Here is a 24137-nt window from a genome sequence, read left to right on the forward strand (position 1 = left end):
GTTTCAGGGCCCCCGGCCAGAAAACTGGAATAACGAGTATGTGCTTCACAGGGTTATTGTCAGAATCCAGTATGAGAGAAAGAATAAAAACTCACTTTATAAACTAAAATGCTGGCTCGTGAGTTTCCCCATAAAGAATAAATTATTCACTATGGCACACAGTATGGAGTTTTCTTAAAATACTAAAAAGCGAGGTACCATGTCATCCAGCAATCCCACTCTTGGATAAATATCCAGAAAAGATGAAAACTCTAATTCAAAAAGATACATACACTTCAATGTTCACAGCAGCACTCTTTACAATAGTCGAGACATGGAAGCAACTAACGTGTCCATCAATAGATGGCTGGTTTAAGAAGACGTGGTGTGTAAACACAGCGGACTATTACTCAGCCTTAAAAAAGAATGACATTGCCATTTGCAAAAATAGGGATGGACCTAGGGAGTGCTATACTTAGTGAAATAAATCAGACAGAGAAAGACAAACATAATATGATATCACTTACATGTAGAAACTAAAAAATGATACAAATGAATTTATGCATGGGAATTCCCTAGTGGTCCAGCGGTTAGGACTTGCGCTTGCACTGTGGAGGGTGCAGGTTCAATCCCTGGTCAGAACTAAGATCCCGCAAGCCGCACAACACAGCCAAAAAAAAATCTATGGGCAAAAGAGAAACAGACTCACAGACACTGAAAACAAGCTTATGGTTACCAAAGGGGAGGGGGGGGTATAAATGATGAGTACGAGATTAGCAGGTGCAAACTCCCGCTTATAAAACAGATAAGCAGCAAGGATTTACTATATTGCACAGGGAACTATATTCAATATCTTGTAATAACCTATAATGGAAAATAATATACATATAATTGAATCACTTTGCTATATATTAGTACTTGACACTAACACAATACTGTAAATCAAGTATACTTCAGTTTTTAAAGATAGAATAAATTATTTATAAATTATGAACACACATTCCCCTTCTGCAGATGTGGGTCGGGGGAAAGACTCAGAGAGGTTAGGAAATTTGCCCAGAGTCACACAGTAGCAGAGGCAGGGGTTGAATCCAACCCTAAGTGGTAAACCACCAAATCAAACTCCCTAATGTATCTGGTAAACTAAGGCTCTGTGTTTTTGGGAGTTCACTTTTAAAGGAGGCAGAGCAGTCCTGGGGGTGCCAGGCAGTCCCCACTCTGACTTCCAGGCTGCATTGAGTAGGGCAATCCTATTCTCAGGCCTCAAGAACCCAAGAGATCAGCCTGTTCTGCACCAGCCTCAGTACCGGCCTGTCCTCAGCTACTCCTCTCTTTGAGGCAGCCCCCAGATCATCATAGGGGCCCTTAAAGCCAGAAATGGACCCATGCCCCCAATTGCCCTCACCCCTTCTCCAGTTCCCTCCCTCCTTAGAGGCTGATGGAACCCAGAACTTTGACCCTGTCTTGTGGCCCCAGAAGTGACTCAGGTTTTATGAGGAACAGAGCTGAATGGGGCTGAGGCCCAGGGAAGCCTGACCTGACTCGGGGACCACTGGTGGCTGTGACAGCATGTGGCCTGGTCCAGGATGGCCTCTGAGTGGCCCCAGGAAAGTCTTGTGTATAAGGGAGGGGAGCAGCTGGGAAGGATGCCCAATTCTTTCCCCAGGCCAGAACTCCTGACAGCCACACACTCAGACACCTGAGGGTCTGGATTGTAGTCCTTCCCTAAGGCCCAGCCCTCTCCTCTGTCCTCACTAAGGAGCTCTTTTTCTTCCGACAGAACCTCTGTCCTCCTGGCTGGTACTAATGATAACAACTACCATTCGCTGAGACTCACTATCCATGATGGCACTGACAATAGAGGGCAAAGCCTGGTTCTGAGTCATGGATTCATCCTTCACTCATCCGTTCAGTGTTCATCATGTTAGGTGATGTGCTAGGCTCTGGTTGCATGAGTGCGTGCTCCGTCATTTCAGTCGTGTTGCAGTCTTTGTGAGACCCTGTGGACTGCAACCCACCAGGCTCCTCTGTCTATGGAATTATCCAGGCAAGAGTACTAGAGGGAGTTGCCGTTTCCTCCTCCAGGGGATCTTTCTGACCCAGGGATGAAACCCGTGCCTCCTGCATCTCCTGAATTGCAGGTGGATTCTTTACCACTGAGCCCCTGGGGAAGCCCCAGGTTCTGGTTAGATTCATCCAAAGCCAATTTCTCTTGAAGTGGTATTCCGGGAGTTCGGGGGTCAAAGAATTAGACATAAAAACAGGAACCACATGTGGAAGGCCTCCATAGGCTTTGGCAAAGTCACAGGAGAGCCTTGGAAGAGGAAGCCATTGGAAATCATATCAGATATGTCTGTGACCTACCAATAATCAGAATTCTATGCCTCTCTGAACCCAGCCCCCAGACAACACCCCTGATAGTCATTCCACAAGCATGTGGTCATTTGTTTCTGCCTGCATACCTCTAGGGACAGGGAGGTCTCAATTTAACTGCTGACCTGTCCCATCCCTGAATAGTCATGATGGCTAGAATGTTCTTCACACTATGCAGGAATCTGCCTGCCTATAGATCCCCTGACCCTGTTTTGTCCTTCCTCTGAAGACACACCTCAAAACCCCAGGAGGCCTCTCCTAGACCAGCAGAAATGATCATTTCCAGAGCCTTCTCTTCTTCAAGGCCCTGGACCAGCCGGGTCACCTGTGACTTCCAGATCAGCTGTGTGGGGCTGGGAAAGGGAGGGGCTGTGGAGGGGGTGGGGGGAGTGTGGGAAAGAACCTTGTCTAACTCAACAAGGCCTGGATTCTCCCCGCTTACCTGTGAGTCACCCCCAACCTAGGCCAAACCAGCCCACAGGCCCACAAGTACATGCTGCGTCACACACAGGCACGCACCAACACACAGGACACAGAATCACACAGGCACACACACACAGACACTTACCCCAGCATACACAGTCAGAACCACCAACAGAGTCAGACACGGGTACTCAGGGGCACACACACAGGGACACAGAAGACACACAAGTCACACAGATGCAGAAACCCACAGCACAATGACACGTGCACACACTCACAGTCAGTTCACAGTCTCCAGCCCTTCTCCCCTTGAAATTAACTCACTGGAACAGACACGCACACCTGGATGCATACACGTCTTACATATTCGGCCCCGATTGCGTGGTGCCTCCCCACCCCCTCCCCGTATTTACCAGTCCTGGCCCAGGGAACCCTGCCCCAGAAAGAGAGCACAGAGAAGAAATGACACCCCTGGAGGTCCACTTCCTTCCTCTCTGAGCCCTCGCCTCCTGCGAATCTGTCATTATCCACCCGTGCTCAGGGAGTGGCAGATGGAGTCCCCCAGCCAAACCTACCGCTCCTTCCTTCCCCCTCGCCAAGGCCTGTCTCCTCCACCCACCCTCTCGGTCTCTGCAGCCCTTTCCCCCCCACCGCCCCCCCCCCCCCGATCCCACCCATCCCCCCGCCCTTCAGGGTCTGCTTTAGACCTGCATTAGCTCATCTGTTTCGAACTGACTCTTCTAGGATCGTTGTAAGCTTTCTCAAGGTAGAGTTCTGCCTACCATGATGGAAAATGGATGTTGGATAAAAAGAAAGAATTAGTTGTTCAGTGAAGGGAAAAGGAAAAAAAAAATAGGGGGAGGGTGCACAATCAGGGATTCTTATTCAACCTTCCCCACTGAGCAGGTCCCTGAGCCAGCCTGGGTCACACATGTCCCTCTTTCTTGTCACAGGATCATTATCCTGACTCCGGCCCAGAGGCTTGGGCATCCTTGGTGTTGCCCCTGCTGCCACAGCATTTCCAAATCTGGGTCCCCACACAGACGGTGAGTAGACTTCACCCCCACGTGGTCACAGAAAGAAATCACAGGTCACAGAAAGCTCTGTACAGCAACCACACTCAGCGCCACCCCCTGCCCCCCGCCATCTGCACGGGGACCCTGAGGCCTCTGTGAGAGGCAGGAGAGAGAGGTGTTTAGAACACAGGTGCAGCTGTGCATGCTTTGTTGCTTCAGTCGTGTCTGTCTCTTTATGACCCCATAGACTGTATGTAGCCCACCAGTCTCCGCTGTCCATGGGATTTCCCAGGCAAGAACACTAGAATGGTTGCCATTCCCCTCTCCAGGGGATCTTCCCAACCCAGGGATCGAACCCGTGTCTCCTGCATCGCAGGCAGAGTTTTTTAACCACTGAGCCACTGGGGAAGCCCTAGATCACAGGTTCCTGGGTTCAAATTCTTGCCCCTTCATTTTCTGGTTGACTTAGAGCAGGTGATGAAACCTGTCTGAACCTTAGTTTCCCATCTGTCATTGGGGTGAGAGGGTGGAGAACAGGATTAGTCCTACTTCATGGGGCTGCTCTGAGGATTAAATAGAATTATGCTCAGAAAAGGAACCATAGGTGACAACCACCACCATCATCAGTAGGAACTTTTCAGAACGCTGTCTGAGGCCTGGTGTGCCCTTCCAAGTGGTTCTAGAGAGGTCTCAAGTTCACCCTGTTGTCAGTGAGTTTTACAGGACCCATCCTCCTCTCTCTGAGCCCACTGGGCAGACTCAGGAGAGTCATTTCAACACAAATTAAAAACCGAGGCTTAAAAAAAAAGAAAAACTGAGGCTTAGCAATGTTATGTGGCAGCCTGGATGGGAGGGGAGTCTGGGGAGAATGGATACACGTATATGTATGGCTGAGTCCCTTTGCTGTCCACCTGAAACTATTACAATGTTGTTAATTGGCTATCCTGCAATACAAAATAAAAAGGTTAAAAAAAACAAAACAAAACCCGGGGCTTGGGAACTTCAGCGCCTGTTCACCAACACAGGGCCAGGTAGGGTAATTATTGCTGCGACTGAAGCGTTATTAATAAGCATCCCAGCTGTTTTGGTTGCCCCACTCTCTAGAGTTCAAAGTATCTTCCTGTAACCTCCTCCTCCTTAATCTCCAGTGACCAAATCAACTTGACTCAAGGCCCAGAGAAGTTAAGCAACTCACCCCAGGACATCCAGCACCGCCTGAGAGCTCTTTTCTCAGGCTGAGAAAGTGGTCTCCAGAACAGAACGAGGGGCTGGGGAAGGCGTTGCTGAGGATAAGGTGACCCTCCCCATCCTCTCTGCGACAGGATATCCCCCTCCCCAGGTGGACAGAGGAGGAGAGCAAAACTGGGTCCCCAGAGGTAGCCTGTGGGCATGCACAAGGTTGGGAGGCAGGCAACAGAGGGCAGAGATAGGAAGGGGAGGGGATGGCAGAGTAAGTCTATGCCTGGGAGAACTGAATGAATGGTTTAGAGAAGCCCAGAAACAAGATAGAGACCCAGGAAGGGGCGGCCAGGTCAGTTTCCCCCTCCCCCGCCGCCCCACGTCGGGGTGAAATCTACTCACCGTCTGCGCGGGGACCCAGGCGTCCGGCCGGCCCGGAGCTCCTGCCGCTGGGCTGTGCTCCCCTGATGTGGCGGGGCTTGGAGCTGGGGTTCCCGAGGCAGGTCAGCTAGGCACCCTGTGATGGGGCGGGGCCCCTGGGGAGGCTCCTGCCAGCCCCTGGATTCCTCCGGGCCGCAGGGGTGGGGAGCTGGTTGGGCCGGTTTGGGCTCTTCAGTCTCCTCCCCAGGTGCTTGCTCACGCCCCTGCAGGCTGACAGTGATGCGGTAGTAGCGGGTCCTCCTGGCAGAGGGACGCTCATGTAGGGTCTGGGCTGGCTGTGGCAGGGCTGGCCCTGGGCTGGCAGGCTCGCCCTTTGCCCCCTCTGCCCTGGGGCAGGACGCTGGGTGGGGCAGCACGTCTTCCAGGTTGCTGGGTGCCTCGGGCCGCAGAGGAAACCCCCGGGCTGAGTGTGGGGGTTGCCGGCAGGTGTGGCCCGGAGGTCCTTGTTCCAAACATCCAGGCGCCGGCGTTGGGCCTGAGGGACCCCTGGCTCCAGCAGGTTCTCCTGAGGTCACCGCTGGTGCCAGGCTCTCCGGCCCCATGGAGGCATGGTTGGCCAGGTCAGAGGCACTGCCTACAGCAGGCCTCTGGAGGCGCCCCAGAGACTCCACCGGCCCCCCTGAGCTGTGTCGTTGCTTCCAAAGCCAGGAGCCAAGGGTCCCTGCCCGAAGGTCCAACTCTGAGCGGCTCTGGGCTTGGGCCTGAGGGAAAGCAGAAGCAGAGACCTGGTGACAGCCTCTCTGGCCTGCCCCCTGGGTACCGCCTGACACCCCTGGCTGCCCTCCTTGGCACAGGAGAAGCTGAGCAGAGCTCTGACACCAAGCGGAGCTGCCCTATGGAGAGGCTGCCAGGGCCACAAGAGCTGGACAAAGAGGCAGAGCTCTGGAAAGTTCCTTCTGCATTTGTCTCACCCTTTCCCTTTCTACATATGAGGGAGGGGAGGCTGAGGGAGACGCCCACGTGACCAAGGTTGCACAGTGAGGGTTCCTGACTTTCAGGCCAACTGCTGGTTTCCCAGGAGTCCACTGGCTTCTGGCCCTTTGCTACCAGCTGCCCTGGGGATTAGGGCTTGTGTGGGCACGTCTGCCACTACGCCCCTGGCTTCTTCCCACTCCAGGCTTCCAGAACCTGCAGCCGCCTCTCCAATACCTTACCAGCCTGAGTTTTCCAAACACACCTGAAGGAGGTATCGGGTCTAGAGATGTTCTTGGGACAAGAGGAAGCCAGGGAATAGGGTTCCCCTAAAAGTGGGACAACCCTGACTTCTGTCTGCTGTCTTCCCCTGGGGCCCAGCCTAGCTGTGGGGGTGAGGGGAGAGGGTTCAGGACCACAGACCCGAATAGACACTGCCCCCCAAATGCCATCAGGGATGGATTTGTGTCCTTGGCAACAGAGGAGCCAAATCTGGGGTCAAATTTCTCCTTAGCAGGGGCCCTTAATCCCAAACGCCTTATTTTACGCATCTATGAAATAGATGCACCGTCTCACTCCCCAGGGGCTGAAAATCTCAAGAAACTGGAAGGTTGGATGGTTAATCTAGGAGTCTGGAGCCAGGCAACCTGGGCTTGATTCTCAGCACTGTTACTTTCTAGCTGCAATACCTCTTGCATGTTAGTTTCCCCATGTGTAAAATGGGAATGATAATAATAGTATCTGCTTCCTGGGAGTGCTGAGAATATTGTATGCGATAATCCATGCAGGGTATCCATCAGTACTCAGTTAAATGCTAGTAAGCACTGATGATGTTCAGAGTCACAGAGAGACACATGCTGCTTGAGCCATCTCTAGAGGAAGCCCTCTGCTCCTCCAGGGGATGGAGGGCGGGGGTCCTTGTCTCTGTCCAGTCCGTGACTCAGGTCCCCGCTGAGGATGGGGAAACTATGGCCAGAAGGTTAAGTCACTGGCCCAGAGTCACCCCTGGGGGTCATGCCAGGAAGTGAGGAAAGGGAGTCAAAGATGGGGAAGGTCAAGTTAAAGGAGGGAGTGTGGAAAATGGGGCCCTGAGAACAGGTACTGCCCCTACATGCCTCCTCCAGGGGCCCTGACATTAGGAAGCTGTTTCCTAAGCATCTGGGCCCCATGCTGGATGTGCTGGATGTCCTACATCTGATATCTTATTACTCACAACAGCCCTAAGAGGCATGATTGTCCCCATTTTCCGGATGGGGAAGCTGAGGCTCCGAAGTAAGGAGTGATATGCCCAGGGTCACACCGTGAATCCCTGGCAGAGGAGGGAGGAGAGAACTGCAGTTGCCTAACTTGTAAGTCAGGGTTCTCAGGGCCGGCCCAGCCCCTCCCAAGAGCTTCTGCTCCCCTGCCCTCCCCAACCCTAGGATTCTCTCCTACCTTGAGGCTGACTTTGCTGGTGCTGCCCTGGCCCTGGGCCAGGTCAGGGCAGCTCTGGCCACCCCAGGGCCTGGGAAGGAAGCACAGGGGAGGGAGTGAAGTAGGCTCCTCGTCTCCTGCCTGACTGGACCTGATGGCCCTCGTCTCTAAGGGCCCCCGCAGGCAAGATGAGCACCTGAAGTCTTGGGGGGCAGGGGAGGTCTATGCACAGCCTCCTTTCTGCCCCCTCCCCGACTTGTCCACACCAGCCCCAGAGAAAGAGAGACAGGGATGGGCCTGGAACAAAATGGGGACTAGGCCTATATCAGGACCAGAATACAGAAAAAGGACAGCACCCTAATAATTCAAAAGCTTGCCATTTGCTGAGGCCCACCTATGCCAGGTTTAGCACAAGGCATTACACCTCCATCATCCCCTTTAAGCCTCACAATAATCCTAAAGGGTAGATAGCAGTGTCCTCATTTTTCAGATAAGGAAACTAAGGTCCAGAGTGGTAAAGTCACACAGCTAGTGGAGTTAAGACACTAGGATGGTCTCACTCCAAAGCCTGGCTGGGCATCACCCCTCTAACAGGGGCAAGAAGAGGAAGGGCCTTGGCTGCCAGCTCCGTGCACTCTGCCCCCTACTCCAGGCAATCAGCAGGGATCAGGGGCCTGTCCCTTTGTACCAGAGTCCCATTCCCATGGCCAGTGAGAACCAAGTCCAAGTGCACACATGGGATGCATCATCAGGTTGGCCCCAGGAGCATGCGCAGTCCCCACCCAGCCCTCCCTGTCCCTGACTCACCTGCAACCCTGCCTCCTCTCAAATGGAGAAAGAGAGGGAGGAACAGTGCCATCTGGGCCTACAGGGCAGGTTCCTGCCAGACGGGGTAAAGGAAGGGGGGTGTGTCTTCCAGGCCGGGCGCTGGCAGGGTGTGGGCACCCCCGGGCACCCCAGCTTCCAGGTTCAGGCTGGCTCGACCCTCCCCTCCCTGCTCTCTTTGCTGTGAGAGAGCAGCACAAACCCCTCCCCTCACCCTGGGCTCAACCATGCCACCACTCCTCCCAGGGCAGGCCGGAGACAGCTACGTCATGATAAGATCAGAACTGCCTGTGATCCCTCCTGACATTCTTTGCAGACATCGGGCCTGTGAGCTCCTGGGATCCTCTACTCTATCCCCCTGTCAGCCATTCAGCCTGGCGATCCATACAGCCTTTTCCCTGCCTCTCAGACATCAGCTACCTGTGAACTGGCTAAGAGAGATGTAGCAATTTGTTCAAGGTCACGTGGCCAGTGGCCTCTAGGGTTAGGACAGAACTCTGGCCACTTTGCTTGAGTTCTGAAATCTCTCAAGGCAACAGAGCAGCCCAGGGCTTCAGGCTGTGGGCCCCGGAGTCAGACTACAGTGTGTGTGTCCTGGCCCCACCAGCTCTGAGCTGTGTGACTGGAGAGGTGACTTCACATCCCTGAACCTCCATTTCCGTATCTGACTCACACAAAATACCTGCCTGGTACAGCTGCCGGGTGGATTAAATGAGATAATCCAGGAAAAGCATCAAGCAAGTGGCAAATAAGTTTATTGTTAATACAGTCTAGGATGATGGGGGAAAGCCTCTTCATGTCATGAAAGGGCAAATACAGTGCAGTATAAGCCAGCTCAGGAACCTGTCATACTCATGACAAAGTGACATGAAGACCAGAGCTAAACTGGCCTGTGATGAGAGAATCAAAGTCCACAGGGGCAGGAGGTGCCACCGTATTTGACTTTCAATTATCTTCAGAGAGGAAAACAGGAGTTCTCTGGCCACCCGCCAGACTTAGGAAACTGCAAAATTGTTGTAAAGGTTTTAAAAAGTACCGGGACTCTATAAAGTCCACATACCCCAAATATTAGTACACCCGTCGGTATATTTTAATGCTCCCAGTCACTCAGACAGGCTTACTAGAACATCCACTGCACACTCCAAGACACACATCCACACCCTCGGGCCCAGGGGCGCCCGGGGCGCCCCTCCTCCAAACCCCTCACCTATCCCGGGATCTGGCCTCCTCCGGGGTCCGCTTCCCCTTGCGCTCCCTCCGGATGCCTAGCCCAGCCAGGCGGCGAGCCAGGCGGACCCCTAGGCCCCCGCGCCGCTCGGCCATGGCGAGGGCAAGGTCCCGGGCACTGACTGCTCCGGGACCGCGGGGGCCACCCGGATCCCGCTCATTTGCAGAGATACGCCTCCTCCGGCCCGCCCCCCTTGAGCAAACAGCGCCCTGCCCGAAGTCCGTGTGGGCGGGGGAGTGGGACCGATCCACTTACTGCCCAAGCCCCAGGGCTAGAGGGTGCGCTCTGCGGGGGTCGTCTCCACCCCGGCCATCCCCTCTCCCCCCGACCCTCCTTCCCCGAACCCCTGCCCCGCTCCCGGGGACCCAGCTCCTGGCCCTGGCCACGCTACGTCTTGAAGCCTCCGGAAGCACCCATTGGTCAGGATGCTGGAAGACTTCAAGCTGGGCCTGCACAAGGTGGGCGGGAAAAACAGGGTTAGGAGAGTAGACCGAGCCTAGGGTCTTTCCCGCGCGCCCCCCGGAGGAGGGGCTAGAATGCAAGGGCGGAGCCAGGGGCGGGAATGGGCGTGGTCTTGGGGGTTGCCTGGCTGAGTGGTTGGCTTGCTGGGCGGGGCCAAACGGTTGATCCAGTGGGTTCGGAACCTAGACCGTGATTATTGGTGGGGACCGACGCCAACCCTGCCCTCGTCCTGCTGGTGAGAGTGCCCAATGAGTGCGCGCTGTCTCTCTGGGTCCTGGAGACCCTAGGGCACAGCGAAAATCTCGTCCAGTACCCTCGTGGGGAAGCCAATCTGAAATCCACTGGTATGCCCCCTGCTGGAAGTTGGCCAACTATTAATATTATGACCGTAGACTGCCAGGCTCCACTGTCCATGGAGTTTTCCAGGCAAGAATACTGGAGTGATTTGCCATTCTCTTCTCCAGGGGATCTTCCCGACCCAGGGATCGAACCTGGGTTTTCCACATTGCAGGCAGATTCTTTACCATCTGAGGCACCAGGGAAGCACAATAATAATTATTTAATAATTAAAAAACTGGTCTAGAACTTAACATTCAAAAAACTAATATCATGGCATCCATGATCTTCATGGCATGATTTCATGGCAATCAGAAGGGGAAAAAATGGAAGCAGTGACAGATTTTCCTTTTCTGGTCTCCAAAATCACTGTTGGGCTTCCCAGGTGGCGCTAGTGGTAAAGAACCCGCCTGTCAATGCAGGAGAAATAAGATCCTTGGGCTGGGAAGATCCCCTGGAGGAGGAAATGGTGACCCACTCCAGTATTCTTGCCTGGAGAATCCCATGGACAGAGGAGCCTGACAGGCTACAGTCCATATGGTCACAAAGAGTCGGACACGACTGAAGCGACTTAGCACACACACAAAATCGCTGCTGATGGTGACTGCAGTCATGAAATTAAAAGATGCTAGCTCCTTGGACGGAGAAGGCAATGGCAAGCCACTCCAGTGTTCTTGCCTGGAGAATCCCAGGGACAGGGGAGCCTGGTAGGCTGCCGTCTATGGGGTCACACAGAGTCGGACACGACTGAAGTGACTCAGCAGCAGCAGCAGCAGCTCCTTGGAAGGAAAGCTATGACAAACCTAGACAGTATATTAAAAAGCAGACACATCACTTTGCCAATAAAGGTCTGTATAATCAAAGCAATGGTTTTTCCAGTAGTCATGTAGGATGTGAGAGTTAGACCATAAAGCAGGCTGAGCACCAAAGAATTGATACTTTTGAATTGTGATGCTGGAGAAGACTCTTGAGAGTCCCTTGGACTGGAAAATCAAACCAGTCAATCCTATAGGAAATCAACCCTGAATACTCACTGAAAGGACTGATGCTGAAGCTGAAACTCCAATACTTTGATCACCTGATGTAAAGAGCCGACTCATTGGGAAAAAAAACCCTGATGCTGGGAAAGACCGAGGGTAAGAGGAGAAGGGGATGACAGAGGATGAGATGGTTAAATAGCATCACTGACTTAATGGACATGAACTTGAGCAAACTCCAGGAGATAGTGGAGGATAGGGAAGCTTGGCATGCTGCAGTCCATGGGGTTGCAAAGAGTCAGATATGACTTAGCGACTGAACAACAACAAATTATGACTTAATAACAGCTACTTTTGTGATTATAACCTGGGCTTCCTATACCCCCAAAGGGCAGTACCCTTTCCCATCTAATGCTACTACTCTCTCTGAGAGAGGGCACACATTGCACACTTGAGGGCGTCCTCTGGGACTCCAGGGAGAAAGACCATCAGGAGAGCCCTAGTTCCCAGGCTTTCTCTGCAAGTTCTTCCCTACCTGTAGTCTTGTAGGGCCTCTACACCTTCCCCGAGCTTGGTACCCCCTTAGCTCTTTGTCCTCTGGGATGACTGATCCTTGACACACAGGGGGACATCTTGCTTCTGGGTCATGAGTGGACCCTGACATCCCTGTGTTCCTGTCTCTCCCACAGGAGACTCAGATCCTGGCATGTACAGAGGCAGATGAATGTGTCCCACCTGACCATATCAGGGAGTACCAGCTGAGGGGGCACAGTGGCCTCTAGGAACTGGGAGACAGGTTGCAGGAAGCAGCAGACAGACATCTGGGCTGGTGCTGGTTCAGAAAAGAGTGCCCTGTGCCTGGCACCACAGCACCACAGTCTGCACCCTGCAGAGACCTGGAAGGCTGGATTGTCCATCGGCATGCTGAGATGGAGGGCCTGGTCCCAGATAGGTCCCGAACAGAGGGTGGAACTCAAACCTAGCCAGAGGTAGATGGCTGCAGGCACCCCCAAACACACACACACACACACACACACGGTGGGCAGCATAGTCTCTTCCTGGCTGTGTGCCATGACCTGCCAGGTGGAGTGGGACATGAAGTCTGGCAAATACACTCTGACCTCCCCCTGCACTATTGAAGCTCAGGAGGCCTCAACTCACTGTAGAGAAAATCCTTTCATTCCTCTGCCCCTGCCCCCTCCCCAGGGCAATCCTGGCACCATGGCTCAGGCCCTTACTTGCCCCGGGATGCTGAGGACACCTTGACCTTGTCCACATCCCAGTCCATCTGCCTCTCTGATGGTGCTGCCAGAAGATCTAGGGCCCCCTGGTGCCAGCGGGCAAAGTAGGTGAGAGATGCCAGGGGCAGGTGGGTGTGAGCCAGATCGCAGGGCCGTGGGGCGTGCAGACGAAGGTGCAGCTTCAGGTGAATGAGCTGGGTGAAGCGACTTGGGCAGACACTGCACTGGAAAGGCCGGGCCCCCGAATGCAGACGCAGGTGGGTCTTCAGATTGCTGGAGCTGCTGAAGCGCTTGTGACACATCTGATGGGAATGGGCACTGGCATCAACTCTGCCTGCCTGGGTCACCCAGGATCTCTGCTCCCCACTCCCCATCTTGAAAACACCCACCACCACCACCACCACCTCCCTGTGATGCAGGCCTGGAAGCTTTCCCCCATGATTCATCCCTGGGACCACGGTATCTGGCACATTGGAGCCAGGCAGACGGGGTTAGTATCCTGGTTCTTCTACTCCCTGCATGACCTCGTACAGGAGACCTCCCCTTTCTGAGTCTTGCTCTCTTGATGGCTGACGTGAGACTATTAATACCTAATCTTGTAGGCATGGAGGACTGAATGACATAATCACATAGAACCCTTCGGCGTGGGGCTGCAGCTTCTGTGCGCTCAATGAACATTTACTGGGAGCTGCCGCGTGCCAGGAGTTGGTCTTATGTAGTCTTCTTCAGGACTGGAGAATTGGGACAAAGCACTACTTCTGTATTAACAGGGAACATGCAGAGGCTTAGAGGAGTGAGGCCAGCAGCAAATTGGAGGCAGAGCTAAGATTTGAACCCAGGTAGCCTAGACGGTCACTATTATGCTGCTTTCGTTTCTGCCTCTGTAAAACAGAGAAAGAGTTCTGGCCCTTCCAAACTCCCTGGAGACATGGTGAAGCTCAGAGAGGGAGGGAGCTAACACTGAGCTGATGTTATCGGTAGTGCTCATAGACTTTGCACACACACTAGCATCAACTCCTCCGACTATGCTGAGAAGTCACCAATGGCTGTCCACTCCCCAGGACCTCCAGCTTCATTCTTCACCACCCTCAGACATACATCTCTATTCTCCCCTCCAGGCCAAGGGAGTGTCCTCCAATAGCGCACCCTGGCCCTTCCCTTTCCCCTCCCTCCCCATCCCCACCCCTTGCCTCCTGCCCTAGCTCCATTTGATCAGGACAGTGGAGGAATGGAGGCCACAGGTGCCATCCCCCAGGGGCCTGGAACTCCTCCCCAGCCTGCAGGACAGGGGCGGGGGTGGAGGGTCTCACCGGGCACTTGTGGGGCCGCTCCCCAGTGTGCACCAGGTGGTGCTTCTGCAGGTGGGCGAGCTGGGTGAAGCTCTTCTGGCACAGGGCGCACTGGAATGGGCGCTCCCCGCTGTGCACGCGCAGATGGACCTGAGCCAGGTATGGGAGAAATGCTGTCAGCCGCCAGAGCCCCCATCAGGGCCAGGGGTCCTCGTCAAATCTCTACCTGCATCCCCACACGACCCCCTTTAGGCATCAAGGCCTTTCAATTCCCCTGCCTCTGTATCACCTCCCTGAAGGACAATCTACCATCTCCCAGGCTCCCCTCGCACTCTCTGCTGCCCTGCGGGAGGGAAGATGGAGATGGCCGTGGTCAGCAGGCCAGGTAAGGGGTACCCCGTGTGTATCCCCTAGATATAGATCTTGTGCAGTGCTTCTCAAAGTGTGGTCCACAGACCAGCAGCATCAGCATCACCCAGGAGGGTGTTCAAAAGGCAGACTCTCAGGCCCCACCCACAGACCAGCTGAACTGAAATCTCTGGGGCTGGGCCGAGGGCTGGGGCCAGCGTTCCAGGTGGTTTGAGGCTCATTAACATTTAAGAACTCATGCCCTAGAGGATGCAGAAGGTCTGCTCTCCAACAACCAGTAAATTTTCCTCTATTTCAGCAGGTGTCAACTTGCCCCTAACGTCAGATCTTGGCTGATACAGAGATACGTTCATGGTCGCCCCCTGCTGGACGATGCGTATAATGACGCCTACAGCACACTGCTGTTGTGTCAGATCCCAGTTGAAAAAGGCTGGTTGTCAGGTCTAGATTCACTAAAATTCACCTGTTCCCCGACCTGACCTTTAAATGAATAAACAAGAGGAGGATTACCAGGGAATCAGAGAGGATGATTTTTCAATAAAGGGCTCTGCCCTAGGTATTGAAAGACTCAGATGGAGACCTGGCTGCACCGTTAAATCAAGGTAACCTTGGGAACATCTTTCCTTGGCTTCTCTATTTTTAGCTGAAATGAGATGATCTCATGGACAGTCTTTGGTGTGGAGAGGACTCCATTCTACAGATGCGAAACTGCAGGGCCAGCCAAGGTCACAGGCCCTAGAGGCTGCCCTGGCGTTCCCTCTGCCTCAGGTCCTTGATTCTAGAAGCAGGATGGGAAGGGGTCACTGAAGGATGCCCAGTGGGAACCTTGGAGGCCCGGAGGCAGATACCTTGAGGTTGGAGAGCTGCCCGAAGCTCTTACTGCACACGTTGCACTCGTACAGGATTTTGCCATTCTCTTTCTTCAGCGGGTAAGGCAGTGCTGCAGAGCCGGCCTGGGAACCCAGTGGGGCCCGCTTTCCTGCAGCTGCCCTGCCAGCCTGCTCCGGCCCCATGGAGTAGGTCCTGGCAGCGGCAGGGCCTGGATTCTGGCTCTGGGAGGGTTGGGTTTGGCCGGAGTCTTGACAGGCTCCTGGGTAGGGGTGCAGGGTCTCCCCCCAGGTGCTGGGGTGCTTGGGCTCTTTGACATTAATCAGCAAGCTGGGCACAGCCATGGTGGCATAGGGGGGGTCTTGGGGCAGCTTGAAGGGTGGGGGACATGGCACTGAAGGAAGGCTCCCACATGTGACCAGGTAAGGAGGGGGCAGGAAAAATGGGCAGGCAGGACAGAATGAGCGGAAGTGGGAGGAGAGTTCTTTGGAGTTTGGTGGGGTTGGGGGGCAGGAGCAGAAAGCCAAGGGGCTCTTCTTATTTTGCCAAGAATTTGGGGAAGAGCTGCCGGGAGGAGAGAAGGATGGGCAGGGGGGCCCCTCGCCACCTCTTCCTGTCTGGCTTCCCATCTTGTCCCTGCTCGGAGGACACTTGGCTGGGAGCTTCTTGCCACTGGAGGAGCCGGCAGGCTGCCTTGGTAGCAGGTGCCCTGAGCAGAAAAAGGAAGATGCTGAGGGCCACCCAGCCTGGAGTCAAGGTCAGCTCTGCACCTAACCTGCCCGGCTCCAAGCTGGGAGAGGACTGTAGCCTACATGGCATCTCCTTTCTCTGGGCTTTCCTGGTCTGCCATCACCCTTGCCGATAAAGAGGCTGGCATTTGTGCAGTGTGTAACCATTTCAGGGAGCGAAAAGGATTCAGGAAGCCTGTTAGACATGTAGGTAGAGAAGTCAGGTCAGTTGGATGAATTGGTTCAGAGATTAAAGGAGTGGCCTGAGCTGGAGACAGAAATTTGGGTGCCACGGGCCCAAATGAGATCACATAAAGGATGGCCCTAGATCTGCTGTGTCCAAAATGGTGGCCACTGTACACCTTTAAGCACAAAACAAAACCAGCTTCTCACTTGTACTAGCCACGTTTAAAAGGCTCAGGTGTCAGATAGCACAAGTGTAGAACCTGTCTAGTATTGCAGGAAGTTTCATAAAACTGCTAAAGAGAACAGAAGAGGAGAGGGGAGGAATAGGAGAGAGGAGAAGGAGGAGAAGGGATGAGGCGAGGGACAAGGAGGCAGCCCTGGACTGAATTCTGGAGTGTGGGGAGACTCAGGAAGGTAAGTCAAGGGGAGCTCACAAGGGAGAGGGACGTACAAGAGCCAGTGAGGTAGGAGTTAAACTAGGAGTGATGTCAAGTGAAATACTAAGTGTATCACTATTCGAAAGTAGGTTGTCTGCTTGGATCCTCACTGATTCACTCAGCCAGCTTTACCGGGCTGCTTTACTCTGTGCTGGACGCAGCAGCATGGCCCCTGCCCTCCAGGCTGAGTTGCATAAGGAAATGGTGTACTGTGAGCAATAATCGTAGAGGGATAGTGAGAGGGTCCTTTTGTGAAAGCAGAAACTGGCTTCTGGGATGTGCTCGAGGTCATAGAGCTAGAAGGGGCAGAACCAAGACTCCACCCCCCGACTCCCTGCCTCCCAAGCAAGCTTCCTGCCTTATAGCACAGGCCCCTCTAGCTCAAGTGTTCTAGGCAGACAGAGCACCCACCCTCAACTCCTGGGACTTTGGCTACACCTCCACCAGGTCCCACACCCATGCCTGAGAAAAACCACTGCCCAGATGTCACCACCTGAGAGTTCCACACGTGCCCAGGCCAGAGCTCCAGATCAAAATGTGGGAGTAGCATCTACCTGAGGCTCCCTCCTCACCAGTGACGCTGGGTCTGCTCCGTTTCTCCTTCTCAAAGCTAACAATACCTGCCCCCACCTCCCACCTCCACCAGGTACAGCCCCATGCCCTGGGCTTACGTGTGCTCAAAGCATCCTCTCTGAGACCCCGCGGGGCTGTTGCCAGGGCTGTCGACTGCAGGGCGCACAGGTATAGATCCAGGCCCTGGGGGCAGGCCAGCAGGGCAGACTTGGCCGGTGCCAGCGGCCATGGGCACAGCCAGCTGGCCCAGGACTGGTCATGAGCATCCACTGTGTCTGGATGTGGCTTGAAGGCTGGGAAGACCTGGTAGGCAGGGGGAAGGGGCTTGGGGGGTGGGGACTGGGAGTCCCCCGAGATGGTCCCACCCCTAGTTTGGTTTCCAAAGGGGAAGGAGAAGCTAAGACCCCCCACACACACACACACACATACACTCACCTCTGCCAGGTCCATCAGAGGGCTTCCCCTTCCCTCATCCACATTTCCTTTCCAAGGGACTTACACGTCTACCCCCAGGGTTGCCCTCCCCCGCCCCAGAACCCCCACCCAGCCCCGTTCTTCCCCCCACCCATCCTTCCTCACCACCTCCATCACACTCTGTCTCAGACTGTCTACGGTGTTCTGAATGGACCTGAGGTGAACTCATGAAGACTGTGTACCCCACAGGAGGGCCCTGAGCCTCTTCCAAGGCCCAGGCCCCCATGACACTCAGCTCTGCCTGGCCTGTCCCTTCTCCTGTCCCACAGAAAGCCTGGCCCTGGGGCATGGGAGAGGGTCTCTGGCACCTCCGAGGAAGCGTTCCTGTGAGGTGCTGGGGTAGAGGTGCTCAGGGCCAGGAGAATCCAGGCCCCTTCAGATTTCCACACGTCCCCCCCACTTCTTCCTAACTCCCCTCCTTCCAGAAGCATCCTGGGCTCAGAGATAGGACCGGGACCTCACCTTACCTGGCCGTCTTGGCAGAGCTGAGAGTCCAGGTGGGGGGACAGAGAATCCCCCGTGCTCCCCAGGGGCTTGGTCTTGTGGCAACAACCCAGCTCTGGAGTGTGCTCCCCCTTCATGCCCCTGCCACCTGCTGGGAAGACAGGTCAGTCACAGGTGAGCAGTGAAGGTCCTCCAAATAGGAGCCTGACTTCCAGGGTCGGCTCTCCCAGGAAATCATTGTGTGACCTTGAACCAGTCGCTGCCTCTCCTGGCCTCAGTTTCTTTATCTGCAAAATGGGAGCGTTGGACTGGCTGACATGAAAGGACTCTCTCAGCGCCGACGTTTAGAAGCCAATGACGCTCTCACGTAGGGGCAAGAAGAGGACTGAATGGAGACTCGCCAGTCAGAGGCACAGGGTAGAACTGGCCTGACCCCCATCCCTGGGGAAGACAGGAGGGAGAGAGGTCCACGTGGAGATACTTCCAAGTGAGCTCAGAGATCTGCGGAAACATTCCAGACCTCCTCAGGGCCACAGGGAACTGAGAGGCTACTCTCTTCCATGCTGGGAGGGGCTCGTGTCTCCACGACTCTATCAACCACAAGCTCCCCGCCTACATCCTAGCTCACCTACCAGCTTTGGGGGGCAGCTGAGGAAGCCCCAGTGTCCTGCCACCCATACTTCCCAGGCTCAGCTTCCTCAGCCGGGCTGGTCTGAGCAAGTGGGCTCGGGGTCCCCCGGTCCTGACTGGCCTGACCGGGAGCTGCTCCGTGACCGCTGTCTGCTCAGCTGGCACCTCGCTTCTCTGCTGGCCACTGCACTGAGGGCCGCGCAGCCCCAAGGCTCCCCTCCTTCTCCCCACTTCCTCCTTCCCTCCGTAACCCCAGTGCCCCTCAGAGCCTGGTGCCCTTATGTGAGTGTCTCATTCCTCCGAAACCCCGTTTCTTCTCCCTCTCCCCTGACTCCTCCCCACCCTGCCCCGCGTCCCTGAACACCCCAGGAGGAGGCGCGGCCCGTGCGAGGCTCTTCACCTGGCTCTGCAGAAGTCTTCTCTGGCTGGGGAAGGAAGCCGCTGGGCAGGCGGGCAGCCAGCCTCTGCCTGTGTCTGAGGCCCCCGTGGGTGTGAGAGGTGACAGGAAAGCGCTACATTTGAAGTTGCCACAAATAGGAAGAGGGGGGCTGTCAGGCAGGCAGGGCGCCCTGTGGGACCTGAGACACGGGTGAGCCGCCCACCAGCCTTTACCTACCTGAGGCCACGCTGCAGGAGTTTGGGGCCACAGGAAGTTGGGGCTACCGGAATTTCAGGGTGGGGGATGATGGCGTGGGGAAGCGCCTTAGCTGTGGCTCTCAGGGAACCCCGATGGCCGAGCAGGAGGGGGACAGAGCAGGGCTCAAAGGCTGGAGCTGGGATCCTTTAGGGAAGGGGTCCCAGCTGAGACAGGGACGGGTGGTTGGCAGGGAAGACAGCGACTCCGACTCCGGTGGCAGGGACAGGAGCAGGCAGCGTAGGAGGAAACAGAGGCGGGGGGCGAGCAGGAATCTGATCTTGCACAGCAAAGGCCCCAGAGGTAGCAAGTACATCTTCCTCCTCCTCATTCCGACTCTGATTTCTCTGTCCTGGGAACCTTTTCTCCAATTTAGATAGAATGCTGAGGCCCCCATTGGGTGAAAGATAAGTCAGAGACATGGCAAAGTGCCTATGAAGCATGGCTAGATATCGAAAAGGAAGGCCCCTAGGCCAGAAACAGCTTTTCCGGCTGAGCAACTTCATCATTGCCGAGAGCTGAAGAAGGTTCCTCTCCCCCGCCCTCACACACATTCTGCCCCCAGTTGGTGTGTCCGCAGCGCCCGGCCCAGTGCAGCAGCCCAAGCCTCAGGCTCCATACGGCCACGCCACCAGGTGTCATGGAACACACAGGGTCTCGAACTCTCCATGTGAGCAAGGGACGTATTGTTCTGCCGGCTTGGGCCCTGGCCAGTACTCACTTGCACTGCGGCCCCCCCCACTTCCTGTCACCATCGTTTACCCGCATAGCTGACCCTTGCATGTCTGTATCTCAAGGGCAGGGACCACTGTCTACTTATTCTCATTTCCCGAGTAGTCACTTCCCAGGTGTTTTGGATGCCCAGCATCTGGAACTTTCTCTCACTAGAGGCTGGAAGGAGGCAGAAGGCACAATCCACTATAAAAGCTGGAAAGACAACAGGCTGAATTTCGACCTCCCCGGCCGAACACACGGTGCAGGCACGTGCCATGGACCAGACTGACCACACGTTCCCATCCAGACTGTGATCAGAAGCTGGTGGTCCTGAGGTGGCAGGTTGATGGAGCCCACTCTGTGGATGGTGCTGTTGGCTTCCAGGAGAGCAGATTTTCAAAGAAAGGGGTGCAGGCAGGTCACACAGCCCTCTCTGGGCCGTCCAGCCTCTCTCGATCCCGCCTGTTCTCCAAGCCTGGCTCTGCAGCCTTCCCAGAACATCTCTGCGCTCCTCCAACATCTTTTAAGGGGATTTCTTCTCCCTCTGTCTCTGTTGTCTCTTTGCTGAACTGTGGAAACCTGGGCCCTCAGCAGTTAAAGCACAGAGTCCTAACCCCTGCACCACCAAGGAATTTCCTCCTCTCCTGAAATCCTCCAGAAACAGTTTCTAGAGCGTACAGCCATGAATTCTGCACTCTGTGTGCCCAGAATAGATGAAGCAGCAGGCTCAGGTTGGACTATTTCGAGGATTAGAGCGGAGAGCTACCTTTACAAACGGCTTACTATATGCCTGGCACCGTGCTGCTTGTTGTTCAGTTGCTAAGTCGTGTCTGACTCTCTGCGACCCATGGACTGCAACATATCAGGCTTCCCTGCCCTTCACTGTCTCCCAGAGTTTTCTCAAACTCATGTCCAATGAGTTAGTGACTTTATCTAACCATCTCATCCTCTGCTGCTCCCTTCTCTTCTGGCCCTCAATCTTTCTCAGCATCAGGGTTTTTTCCAATGAGTCGGCTCTTTGCATCAGGTGGCCAAAGTATTGGCACTTATTGTGAAGCTAGGGGCTTCATAAATGTTCTCATTTCATCTTTTATTATTCCCATGATGAAGGAACAGAAGCTCAGAGAGAGTAAGCAACTCACTCAGAGACACACAACAAATAGCTAAGTGCTGTCTAGTGCCAACCCTCAGATTCCACTGTCTCTTGGCAGTGTCAGCCCACCCCCACTGCTTCATTTCTGTCCCTCATGCTCTTTTCAAATGTGCCATTCCCAGGGCCCAGATCATCCCCCCATCCTCTCCTCCCCCTACCCCCATCCTGGTTGCCCTCTCAGGATCCTTCAGATTAGCTGAAAGGAACTCTTCCCACGGTGTTCCTTGCCCTCCAGAACTCTACTCCCACCAAAAACTACAGCCCTCCCAACCTCCCAGGTCACAGCCTGCCTCCCCTCCAGCTGTGCTGTAATCAAAGGGATCAAGAAGTTCACTGAGTGCCCACGGGAGTGCCCTCTGCATCTCCCAGGAGGATTCACATACACCTTTGTCTTCCATCTGCCAACTCCACTCCCTCCTCCTGGCATCACCTCTGCTCCCAACTCACAGAAAAGTCTGTACAACCTCTTGGTTAGGAACCAAAATGGCTCTGGAGACTTTCAGGTCTCCCACCCCTGAAAGGACTGGCTAGGAGTGTCCTGGGAGGAGGACACAGTCCTTCAAGTTTCCATTGGAAATAGCCTCTACCTGCCAATCTCTTCCTTGTTCCTATCTCTTGGACCCTGCCAGGTCCTTTGCCTTGTCAGCCTCCAGGTCCACTATGATGTCACTGGCTTAACTGTGAGGTCCCCGTGTCCCACATGCCCCGGGGGAGTAGCACAGGGGTAGGATCTTGGCCGCCTAACTGGGGGTAAAAAACCACACCAGTGCCTGGACCCAGAGGAGAGACCCAGGCCAAGCAAGTCTTTTAAGACCAGATAGGGCTTGGGAAGTGATTGTGGAGGGAAGGTAGTGTTAAGAAGCCTTCAGGGATGAGCAGAAGACACCAGGGAGGCCTCAGAAAAGAATCAGCATCTGGAGCAGAAGAGCTGGAGGGGTGGACGTGGATCCTCAAACCCCTGGTCCACTGCGTACTTACTTTCTTCATCTTTCTGTGAATTACAAGATAATACAGATGAATGGTCAGCGATTCAAGCAGCAGGGAATATAAAGACAAAAAATGGAAGCTGCCCTCCTTCCCACTTTCCCAGAGGTCAGTGTGACTTGTTTGATGTTAATCTTTCCAGACATCTATCCATGAACCTACAAACAATACATGAACTTCTAAATTTTGTTTTTATACACGAATATTAATAGATGATATGATAATACTATTCTGTAACTTTTTCTATTGACAGTCTACTGTGGCCATCATTTCATACCAGAGCATACTCACCATCTGCCTCCTGTCTTTTCCTGACTATATAGTATTCCACTGCAGAGAAGCGCATGCGTGCCCTCTGGTGGACAAAATATGTAGCATTTCTCTGTTGGGGGGCTCCAATTTTTCCCTGTGCCACACAAGACTGGAAAGGATTTCCATACAGAGGTAATACGCAGAATGTTTTAGAATATTAACTGTCAGGCACAGAAAGATAGTTATTATATGATATCACTTAAATGTGCAATTGAAAAATAATCCAAATGAATTTATTTACAAAACAAAAACAGACTCACAGACATAGAAGACAAACTTATGGTTAGAAAAGGGGAAACAGGATGGGGAGAACTACGTTAGGAGTGTAGGATTAAAAGATACACATCCCTATGTATAAAATAGATAAACACATCCCTATTTATATATGTATAAACTATATAGTAAAAGAATTTACTATATAGTAGAGGGAACTGTATTCAATATCTTGTACTAACCTATAATGGAAAAGAATTGGAAAAATATACATGTATGTATTTATAATTTTATTTATTTTTGGCTGTGCTGGGTTTTCATTGCTGTGGGGGCTTTTCTCTAGTTGAGGTGAGCTGGGACTACTTTGTAGTTGCAATATGAGGGTTTCTCATTGCAGTGGCCCCTCTTTTTGCAGAGCATGGGCTCTAGGGTGTGCAGGGCTTCCACAGTTGCAGCACGTGGGCTCAGTAGTTGCTGCTGCCAGGCTTCAGAGCACAGGCTTGGTAGTTGTGGCACATGGGCTTAGCTGATCCGAGGCAAGAGGGCTCTTCCCTGATCTGGGATCTAACTCGCGTCGTCTGCACAGGCAGGCAGATCTTCACCACTGAGCCACCAGGGAAGCACCGTGTAGATATTTTTTAAAGAATGTTACCTCTGCTGGAGTTCATCCCAGTTCTGTGACCTTATGGCAAGTCACTTAACCTCTCTGCCTCTTTCTCTGTCTGTCAAGTGGGGATAATAAGAGCGCTTGCCTCCTAGGGTTCTTTCAGTGATTCCTCAAGATAATTCATGTAAAGCCCTGAGGACAGTGCCTGGCCCCATGCAAGCACTTGACAAATGTGGACTACTGTTAATATTGTACATCAATCTTTGCCTCGTTAGGCAAGTATCTGCAAGTCAGTTTCCTAAAAGCTGATGATGAATGTTCCTGGCTCCCTTTGGAAGACCAGAATTTAGGCAGCACACCTGGAGAGATGAATTACAGTCAGTTTTATTGCTTTGTTCATTAACCCCCGGTTGGAGACCACTGCTCTCCGCCAAAGCAGTCTTGCCCCCACATCAGTCCACACAACACAGCAATAACAGCTCCTGGCATTCAAGCCCTCACCATGTGCCAGGAACCCTGTAAAGCACTTCGACACGCTTGGTCTAACTCCATCAACACTATGACCCTGGATGCTATTATATTCTGCTTTATAGACAACAAAACTGAAACCCAGAGAAAGAAAGTGACTGGCCCACGACTGCATGACCCAACATGGAGCTGTAACGTCCCAGAGGGGAAGGAGAGCTGAGGGAAGAATTGCTGGAGGGGTGCTTGTGAAGCGATAAAAAGGGCGACAGATGTAGCGCGGTAGGGTCTG

The 24137-nt window shown here is 53.8% G+C and overlaps 2 protein-coding genes across 7 annotated transcripts in view; both read right to left on the minus strand.

Annotated features, from left to right (window-relative positions):
- Nucleotides 1–9990, minus strand: part of CRYBG2 (crystallin beta-gamma domain containing 2) — a 29717-nt gene extending 19727 nt beyond the window's left edge. The window contains exons 1-3 of one of the 2 annotated variants that reach the window (XM_088843784.1): nucleotides 9769–9990; nucleotides 7758–7827; nucleotides 5373–6112 (exon numbers count right to left, since the gene is read on the minus strand). In XM_088843784.1, the coding sequence (XP_088699910.1) occupies nucleotides 5373–6112; nucleotides 7758–7827; nucleotides 9769–9884 (926 nt within the window). In that variant the 5' untranslated portion in view covers nucleotides 9885–9990. Of the gene's footprint in view, nucleotides 1–5372; nucleotides 6151–7757; nucleotides 7828–9768 lie in introns of those variants that run through there. The other variant, XM_055398460.2, reaches the window with a different exon arrangement.
- ZNF683 (zinc finger protein 683) lies at nucleotides 9886–19259 on the minus strand. Of its 5 annotated transcripts, none has more exons than XM_088843798.1 (7): nucleotides 19164–19259; nucleotides 18380–18634; nucleotides 18157–18281; nucleotides 17314–17518; nucleotides 15312–16000; nucleotides 14116–14244; nucleotides 9886–13107 (listed from the first exon to the last, which is right to left on the minus strand). In XM_088843798.1, the coding sequence occupies exons 3-7, from the start codon at nucleotides 18268–18270 to the stop codon at nucleotides 12799–12801; spliced, it is 1446 nt and encodes a 481-aa protein (XP_088699924.1). In that variant the 5' UTR covers nucleotides 18271–18281; nucleotides 18380–18634; nucleotides 19164–19259; the 3' UTR covers nucleotides 9886–12798. The 5 variants fall into 5 exon arrangements, with proteins under 5 accessions (XP_088699924.1, XP_088699927.1, XP_055253944.2 ...); XM_088843801.1 differs by having other exon boundaries at nucleotides 18380–18574; nucleotides 19164–19251; XM_055397969.2 differs by lacking the exon at nucleotides 18380–18634 and having other exon boundaries at nucleotides 19164–19251.
- Nucleotides 19260–24137: the final 4878 nt, after the last annotated feature.

This window comes from Moschus berezovskii, chromosome 2 (genome assembly GCF_049115385.1).
Source record: "Moschus berezovskii isolate FMDL1 chromosome 2, NW_MosBer_1.0, whole genome shotgun sequence".
Classification (NCBI taxonomy): Eukaryota; Metazoa; Chordata; class Mammalia; order Artiodactyla; family Moschidae; genus Moschus; species Moschus berezovskii.